The 9,811-nt window shown below is 36.2% G+C and overlaps 1 protein-coding gene across 2 annotated transcripts; it reads right to left on the minus strand.

The window, feature by feature from the left end:
- Positions 1-179: 179 nt before the first annotated feature.
- samd13 (sterile alpha motif domain containing 13) lies at positions 180-8,335 on the minus strand. Of its 2 annotated transcripts, none has more exons than XM_036586518.1 (5): positions 8,235-8,335; positions 7,070-7,196; positions 4,525-4,567; positions 2,557-2,668; positions 180-1,198 (listed from the first exon to the last, which is right to left on the minus strand). In XM_036586518.1, exons 3-5 carry the CDS (start codon positions 4,560-4,562, stop codon positions 1,055-1,057), a joined length of 294 nt encoding a protein of 97 aa, XP_036442411.1. In that variant the 5' UTR covers positions 4,563-4,567; positions 7,070-7,196; positions 8,235-8,335; the 3' UTR covers positions 180-1,054. The 2 variants fall into 2 exon arrangements, with proteins under 2 accessions (XP_036442411.1, XP_036442410.1); XM_036586517.1 differs by having other exon boundaries at positions 7,070-7,211.
- Between the last annotated feature and the right edge of the window lie 1,476 nt (positions 8,336-9,811).

Raw genomic sequence — 9,811 nt, forward strand, 5'->3', positions numbered from 1 at the left:
TCTCAATCCTCTATTGCAAGACAGACTTCGAAAGGATGCTGTGGAAAAAACTTTTGTCAAAATGAACAATAAGCCCCAAATCTGCTTAAGCACCACTGATTAGGAACTGATATATAACTGCCATTTTAAGTCCATCGTCAACAACTGGTATTAACCAAGTCAATGTACAGACTCAGGAATCGTTCGTTCTAAAAGTCATTTTGTCAACCTCAAGCAAAAATGAACATGAAAACATTGAAAGACTAGTTATGACTAACCATGGCTTAATCAAGCTAGTTGCACCAAAAACACACAAAAAAACGGAGCCTGGTTTTGGTTTAGATACCAGACTCTAGCTACCTGTTAAACTGCTTTGTGAGAGTTCTTAGTTCAGTATGTTTAAATAAAATAAAACCTTAATAAAACTGCACACAGCTGTAGGATGGTTACAGTTCTCAGAGCCAAACAATTGATCTTTTGATCTGTAACCTAAATACAACTATTCATGACTTAAATACCTTTCAGGAGAAAAAGGAAACAAGCACCAACAAAAAAAAAAGCAACAACAAATAAATTATCAGCCCCTCCTTTTAGCCACTTTCTCCTCATATGTACAAGCCGATGAGGCAGAGTTCATTCCCCATTAAACCCTATGAAGGAGTAATGCAAGTCTTACCTAGCAACATCTTACACAATAGTGTTTAAAATCTTAGTGCCAGACACATTCACACATAATCTTTTACATATACAATTAAAATCTTTAAAAATCGCAAACAATAGTGAATATTTCAACATATGTACAAGTTCACAAAGGGTCTATTTAAAAAAAAAAAAACAAATTTCAAACATAACACCATTAATCATAAATCAATGCGACAAACGTAACATGTACCTGTACAACAAACTCAGACTGAGAAAGACAAATTCACATTAAAGTTTTTTTGTTTCTTTCTTTCTTTGCTCGTCCTCAAAGACGCATAAAATGCACACAAGGACGTGGCCTTGCTTCGGTCTGCAGTTACCCTGCTGTTCCATGGCATGATTGTCTTCCAAGGGGGCTGGCCGGTCCCCAGTGCTATGAGGCATTGCTTTTCAAGTGTTGGGTCTGAAGTGGCTTCACGTGGTATTCGTAAATCTTCAGTGCAGGGCCCAGTTTTATCGAGAGTCCAGTCAGAACGTCATTACGAGTCATTAATAAAAGAGATTTGCCATCGATTTCCTGCAAATGCAAATGGTTCATGGTTGAGGTGAAAGTCAAAAAAAGTGCAGGTAGCTAACTAGCAAGAGGATATGATGTAGTCATCCCAGCACTCAGCCCACCCCCCAAGTCAAAAGTCATAAAATCGAAATAATAATGCTGGTCTGATATGACAATGACCATGCCATAAAAACTTACAGAGCAAAAAATTGCATAAAAAAACTTGCAAAACTATTTTTTACCATTACATTTAATCTGTTTTGCTGTATTTTCCTACAATTTTTATTTTCCCACCTTTGTACATATATATTTTTTATTTCAGAGTGAGTCAGTCAGTCAGTCAGTCAGTCAGGTTTAGCAGGGTGAAGGAATGCTATACACTCATAGCTTTTGGTATTTAACGTTGGACATGGTGTGTACTTGTTAACACTTAAAAGTCACAGTTACTGCAATAACAAGCATGTTGTTATTCAACATTAATCATTTCTTACTCGTAGCTCATTGAAATAGGCGGAGAAATTATTGTGAAAGTGCAAATTTTCCACTGATACCACATTTGTGTTCAGAAGTAGAAGAGGACATTATTTATTAGGATTTGAATGGGCTAGACGTACAAGATGACTACTACACAAGGAGATTTCTGCAGGATCTGCCAAAGATCATGATCAGTTACGCATATCACAGCACTCAGACATCATCATCAGCACCAAGGAGTAAATAAGAGAAGCCAGGAAAGCTAAATCAATTAACAATTTGCTGTTGGCTTCCTGCTATGTGGTAAATGACGCTTGATTCTCTCTTTTACTCCTCTGTGATGTTTGAATGATGTGATCTACATAACTGATCGTGGTCTTTGGTAGATCCTGCTAAAATCTGGTGTAGAAAGTCATTGTGCAGAACGCACAGTAAAACCGCACAATCCTGTACAACTGGCCAATCTGATGTAAGGTTAATGTGCACATAGTCCAGATTTGCAAAAAGAAAAAGATCTTCTTTATGTTTATATTAAGTTTTGTCATTTCTTGACATTGAAACAAATGGAAAAACTCAAAAATGCAGAGCTGAATATGTTGATATAGTAGCTAACAAAGTCTGCAAAGAAACAGATGGACTATACTCTGTAATTGCAGAACTTCAAAGTGCACCTATATGGTAAGTGGAGCTGAAAAAAATGGTCAAAGAGTGTAGAAACAAGGAGGTGTACTTAATAAAGTGGCTGGCCAGTGTATGAGATCCATCACATAATTCATGATAAATATGTAATTATATGTAATTATGGAATTTGTGTGGTATAACTAAATAAATAAATACATTCTAAGGGTTCAAAGGTGCTAGGAATAAAATCTATTATTATATTATTATTATATTATTATTACTACCTGATCTTGGAAAGCATTTGCCTGCTCTTCAAAGCCAGTAGCTTTAAAATAATTGACGACGTCTGCTACTGCCCAGTGGGCCGGGTCTGGAAGCTGCCCGTTCTCCACCGAACTGTGAAAGAAAGGGGACTTTAATAAGCTACAGAGAAGGAGTAGCTTGCATAATCAACATTTCCATGTAATTACTGTGTAAATTACTAACTGTAATACTGTGATTAACACTGTATCAATTACCGTAGAAGATATTATCCAACTCATTAACCTGAATGAAACCATGCACTGAACAACTTCAAAACCCATTAAGGATGACAATGCTTAAGAAAACATGTAAATAAACTAGCCATTATGCAACGTTACTACAACTTAATGACGGTTTGCACAATATGAAAGCCTGAAGCTTTTCTTGGCAGTTCATGAGAGACACAGAGCAAAACATAGGCGTGGCTCTTTCAACAAACATACATCTGTGTAGCAGATGTCTTATACGTAATTCCACATAACCTGAAGTACTTCTTCCATTTCAGCTAAAGAACTTAATTTGAAGCAAAGCAATTTCTCAAGTAGTTTAGATTACATATGATGAAAAGGCACATACTAAGTGTAATTCAGCATTTGTGATACTGGCATTAATGTAACTGAAGGAAATTAAGGCACTTTAAGTGGTTGTACTTCACAGCTCTTCCCCACAGCGACTACAACCCCTTCATGTCCCCAGACTTCTTTTGATGACATCCTTTGGGAGAGTTATCAGGGCTCTGTGGGGGAGTTATGCTTTGTGCAGAGACCTAATGTTTTTGTAAAGCTTCTCTAGAAATTTAACCAGATGATGTAGATGATGCAGGTTCCACTCACAGCACTGAAAAAGATCTGAATAATCTGGCTAGTTGCAGACATAAGCTAGGCTGGCTTTACACGGCGAAACTTTAATGCAACTTCAGTTGCTTGAAAGCTACACTGCTAAACTAAATTGCACTTGAGTTTCACAATTTAAAGTACGCTACAACTCATTTGAAACTCAGCTACAATGGTTGCAAATGTCTCAAAAAAACAAGTTTCAAACAAGAAAATCCTCTGGACTTCATGCAAGGTTGGTATTTTTTTTTATGAACCAGCTGCGTGGCATTAACTAGCCAGTTAATGCTAACAGCTGCTTCAACAGTAGCTTGTGCCAGCGTTTAACCTTTTTTTCAATCCTGCTTTTATCGCAAATTGCGTAATTTGATTCATTTTCTCCTCTAATTTCACCTCGTGTTTTGCCAGATGAGCATTATGTTCATAAACCCTTGCTGTTTAGTGTCAGTGAGGGTCCTTTAAGTTGCTTATGCTAAAAAGGAAGTGAATGTTATTCTAAACATGACAAAACTACCATGTAAGTGCTGCCAATCACTTACAACTGCTATTTATTAATAATTTAAATAGTGTCAACTGAAACGTTATAGACTAGACACCAAAAGCACCGATGGTGTATTCACAATTTAAAACATTTGGAAACAAGAAAGAAGCTGACACGGTAAACATAGCAATTATTATCTATTTATAGTAACTTCCTTACTTAAAATGACCATCAACAGCTATTTGATCACTTTTTGAATATGAGGCATTCTGGATATTCATTTTATTATTAGTTCATTCTTGATTCTATATAGCTTTTTCAATTTTTGTCACTTTCAGCTCCGTTCTATCAGGAAATTTTATTTTTGAAGCTTCCTACAAATTGTTGGAAACCTACAGAATTTTAGAATCATATTAAAATTTAATAGAATTAATTTAATAGAATTTACTTCATGAATACAAACTTTTAACAGTAATGTACACAGAATGGTTCTACATTGTGTTTTTCTTTTAACCATCCCAAATTCCCTGAATTACAAGTTCTCATATCAGTCACAAATAACATGCAAACAGGGTAAAGGAAAGAGATTCTCACAAGGCTTTTTAGTATTTAGGAGAAAGACACAACTTACATACCTTTTGGTGTCCATCGAACCATTTGCCTTGGTTTCCATGACAGCTGGGAAAACACAAACAGCCCATTAAGAAGGTGCCAAGACTCAAAATTAACAGTGTCCCTTTGTCCCAGGCACAGGATCTGTGACATGTGCCGCTCTTTTCACTCAACTACTAACGGCCAGATTTAAGCCTGGGTTACGCACACTGAAAAAAGCAATTGTGTGGATGCAATATAACCCATTCATGTGGAAATGTACACACTGAACCAAGTAAATTCAACACTTTTTTCAGTGCACTCAGAATCAAAATCACTTGGATCAGGGGCCAACAGGCGCTAGCTGAGCACTAGTACCTCTGTTCTGCTTGATCTGATCAGCAATGTTTTTAAAAAAAAAAATGGTTTTACAAGCAAGACAGTGATGGTCTCTGTATGTAAACTCTTCTGAGCTAATTTTAACTGCTAATACTGTCTTACAGAGTAGGGTAACTTAGCAACTACCTCAAGTGAAGGAAACAAACTCATACAGAATGCAGCTTTAAAACCAAAACTGCCGTCGCAAAACATCTCACAGGAAGGAACCTTATCTGCTACAGATATGCCTTTGGCCTTGGAAATCCACTCAAAATCTCAACTCGATTAAACACATATCTACAGTTTTACACACTGACAGCAAGTAGTTGCTTAGCAACATGTTTGATCAGCAGTTGTTGTATACATGGAAAAGAATTCAAATAGAAAGGTGCTGCAGTTTGAGGCACTATAATATACTGCTTGTGTTGAAAGTGAAATAAAATGTGTTGTCCTTAATACCAGCCTGTCACAAGGAGAAGTCTGGACAAGTGAAAACACTGATAAACATAAAATCACTACTTATTGTATTTATATAATTCTTAGGTGTTTTTTATTGTAATTATTCTGCTTACCGCCTGATTAAATAGCTTTTTAAAGGGCCCATTTCCATATTTTCCTGGTATTTTACTTATAACACTGTATGGTTTTGACAGTTATAACTCATTTAATGTCACCATTTTCCAACTTCTCCTTATTGTACAGAGCTAAACAGGCTATTTTGGTTACTGTGCCTCTAAGACTGATATATGTAAATTCTCTGCCCTGCATTGTACCTCATTCACAAAGCAGTTCTAGCTAAAAAATCCTTATAACTTCAGTATGAATGGTCAGGGCTAAACTGCTGTAAGCTGAATAGGATTTATGTGAATGTGTTTGTTTGCAAAAGTAATTAATTCAAAGTGGCTTAAACACTTTGTGTTTACAAACTACACTACATTTTAAGAAAGTGAAAAAAATGAGGTTTTCCAGGATATAGGCCCTTTAAATCTAGTTTTCCCAGATGTACTACACTCTATTGCACCACCACAACTTGTGCAGTAAACACAAAGAAGTAATAGAACTGGGTATAATTTGATTGCACATCAGCTGGTTTTATGTTCTTGAAAAATGAGTTGATGGAAAAATTTAACACTGTATAGTGTGTGAGCTGAAACGTGAATAGTATTGGTCAAAATAATGTGGGTCAATTTTTAACGATGCCCAGTCATGTTCCTCAATGTGTTTAAATGTCTTCTGCATTAGAACTTATGTAGCGAAGTCATTGGTAACACAGTCACATCCACAGCCTATGTGAAGCTGCACTGTCCTCAAACTAAGTGCAGAATGCTGACCAAATGATCACTGGGCAGGTATGTGTCAGTTACATTATGCACACTGTGTATATAATTACACGTTTGCAGATTGTACATTTTGTGGGTCTTGGGTCATTATTTTTATCATTTTAAACTGGGTCAGGTGAGCGAGCATCTGTCTCTCAGGTCTCTGACTGTGACTCTGACCCGTGCAACACTACAATCCAACCATCTCAATTAAAAGATGGTAAAAGAGAATTCCTGTGATTTGTCAAACGTTCAGCATAATTCAACTGTTGAAATGTAAACATAATTCAGAGAGGTTTGATTTGAAATTACTGAGTGCATTATAGAGAAACGTACTCTGGGCATAGCAAATATAACCATTTACATCCAAAACAGTATGTCTGCTAGGTTTCTATGTGTAATGTTGAAAACACCAAAACAGCGGTAAATATGAAAAAACTGTTTTGCCTTACAATACCCTGCACGTACCTCTCAAAACTATTGTAATACAATTCATGTCATCAGACAGCATATTATTAACCACTTCATGTTGTAACTTCCTGTGAAGTAGTGTTTAGTGGCATTCAACACTTTGGACATCTGATTACTATCTTGTTAAGTTTCTTAACAAACAAAGTTTTCACATCAAAACACTCTGAATGACTTTGTTTACATCTTAATTTAAATATACAAACATTTTGAAACATTCACTGAGATTGTTGCCCAGCACCTTGTATGTTTCTAGTCAGCTCAGAAACACAAATATCAGTAAAACCATCAGCGGTGGCACTGAATGACATCCAAGAAGGGAAGTGCATGCTGCATCACCAAACTCAAAAGTTAGAAGAAAGTGACAATGTAGCAATAGATATTTATGATACTAAAAAATTGAATGAGAACTTTGACTGGCTACCTGTTTGTCACCGATGAATGCAATGTTTCATTTGACGGCCTCAGCTCAAGCCTCATGGTATGTACTCCTCATCAGTGGCATTGTTTTCTGTGCGTTCTCAGCTGTCAGGTGTCTTCAAGGTACGTCTCTGTGAGAAGATAACCTTAAAGTCAAAGAGGGAGTTCGAAATGCTAATTGTTATTCTATTACATGACAGATAATCATCAACAAGAATATACTATAATCAAAGACACTGAACAGTGCACCATCACTCGAGAGAATGCAGCCCAATGCTGGGAGGCTTTATACCCCTCTAGCTGATGCTTTGCATTAGGCTCATGTGTGGCTGCTCAAAGCATCCCATTCTACTGACAGTGGTTTTCTATGGAGGTTATACAAGCTGTGTATGCGTAATTGTGTCAGCAATCTGTGCCCCTTTAAGTAGACGTAAAAAAAGGGGGTCTACAAACTTTTGGACGTACAAAGTATAGCCACAGCAAGTCCTAAAATGCAAAGCTGCAGGAAGTCACTGACCTGGCACACTGCAACACTAACAGCTATTATCTGAACTCAGAAGGAGTGTATCAAGGGAGAAGCGAGCAAAATGACAGATGTATCATAACAAACTGTACACAATAATTATTCTGAATATTTCTGAATTATTCTGAATATATTCTGAAAATAAAAACGCCGAATAGAAAGTGTTATCCTGGTAGAATGGACAAGGACCGGAAATATCAAAACTACTGTGATCATATACGTCATTCATACAGCAACAATACCAACAGTCTTTAGACATGTTCCACAACTCTTTCTGCGAAAGGACGGTCCCGGATTTCTAGTTAGTTCGTTGTCGAATCTCAAAATGTAAATATAACTGTTTATAGCTCAATAATAAAACCCACGTGTCACCGAGTCAACTTTTTCAGGGTCTGACATAAAAATTAGCCGAACTCAGCCTTGAGAATAAACTGCCAAGACGGTGGTGACAGTGAAACAGAGAGCCAGCAGAGAAACACATGAATAACGATGTTAGCCAGCTAAGCTACATTCAGCTTTATTGCTGTCTGCTTTGCTTCACTAGTAACGGCAGCTAATTAAACTCAACTGACCGCGTTACCCTGCTCTGTACCGAAAAACACACCCATTCATAAAACAATAAAAATACTGCCACAAGAACACATACCTTTTTATTAAAAAAATATCCCGCGTAGATCAATAAGAAAACGAGGTTGTCTCTTGCAGCTCTGCTAAATTTGACACAATCCGACTTTCCTTCCGGCAAAATCCTCCTACGCACTCAGCCACTTCAACCAATCAGATAGGCGCAGTCTGGGCGTCCGCACTGAATTCTGGGGACTGTAGTTGTTTTTTGTTTTTTTTTTTAATGTATTTTATACAGTACAAACATATATTGCGGATGTTTAACCAGCCCGAATTACACCAAGAATACATTTCGATATGAATACAATTCGACGCAAATTCTTTTGTCAGGTCCACTTGACTTATGAAATTAACCTCCCAGTGTTGCTGTTTTAGCTGGTTAGGCTAACCACTCTAAAACCATCTACAGTACAGTGGCACATGTTTATTACCTCCTCTGTATATTTATATATCGATAGTTGCAGTATGTTATATTGAATCTTTTGATATATCTGACAAAGGATGAACGTTAGGAGTTTCTATAATAATTTCTCATAACCTCAAAACAGCAGACAAACATTCTAAAGCGTCAACATTCAATTAACATCCCTCACAGAAAACCCACAGGACATTCACTTGTGAATAATCATGTTCCCATATGATTCATATTTGTGGTTTTCTTACATTATGACTCATTCATTAACACTTTTCACATGTAATTCATGTATTATTAACATTATGTCTCATGTTTTGTTTTGGACACTTTACATATGAGCTGAATATTCATCTAGATTATATCACCAATACTGGATTATGATTATGTAATCTATATGAAAACACTGAAACCATTAGACACTATCTATCACTTCATTTTATAGCTGGTGATCTCAAATGCATCATTGCAAGCTGTACTGCAATGTTGACTTGTCATCTTTGTACATAAGAAGTAAGCGCCATCTATTGTTTTTTATTTACAAAGCTCCATTGAAACAGCTACCACCCTACATCCCATCTTTCCTTAAAGTCAAAACAAACGAAGAAGTATTAGGTACGTAATGTACAGACTGGCCGGGTCTGAATGTACCCTCTATATGCCTGACCTACAGAATTTGCTTAAACAGCATTTTCATGCAATGCAATTAGTGTGGAGTTGCTTTCAACTGAGAGCTAAAATACATATTTTATGTTTTAGTCAATTTAAAATACTTTGAATAACCTGATTGCTTTTCATATTTTTGGCATTTCTGTATTTGTATATATATACAACACATATACAACACATATATAACACACACACACACACACACACACACACACACACACACACACACACATATATATATATATATATATATATATGTGTGTGTGTGTGTTTTTAAAATAATACAAAGACAACATATCAAATGAAACGTGTTGCTGGCATCAAATTCAAAATAGGCGTATTATAAAAACATTTCTCAGTTTCAACATTTGATATGTTGTCTTTGTTCTATGTTCAATTAAATATAGGGTTTAAATGATTTGCATATCAGTGCATTCTGATTTTATTTATATTTTGCACAGTGTACCAACTTTTTTGGAAACGGGATCATATGTCTGTATGTAAGTATAAATATAAAA

The sequence above is a fragment of the Colossoma macropomum genome, unplaced genomic scaffold (assembly GCF_904425465.1).
Source record: "Colossoma macropomum unplaced genomic scaffold, Colossoma_macropomum, whole genome shotgun sequence".
NCBI classification, from domain to species: domain Eukaryota; kingdom Metazoa; phylum Chordata; class Actinopteri; order Characiformes; family Serrasalmidae; genus Colossoma; species Colossoma macropomum.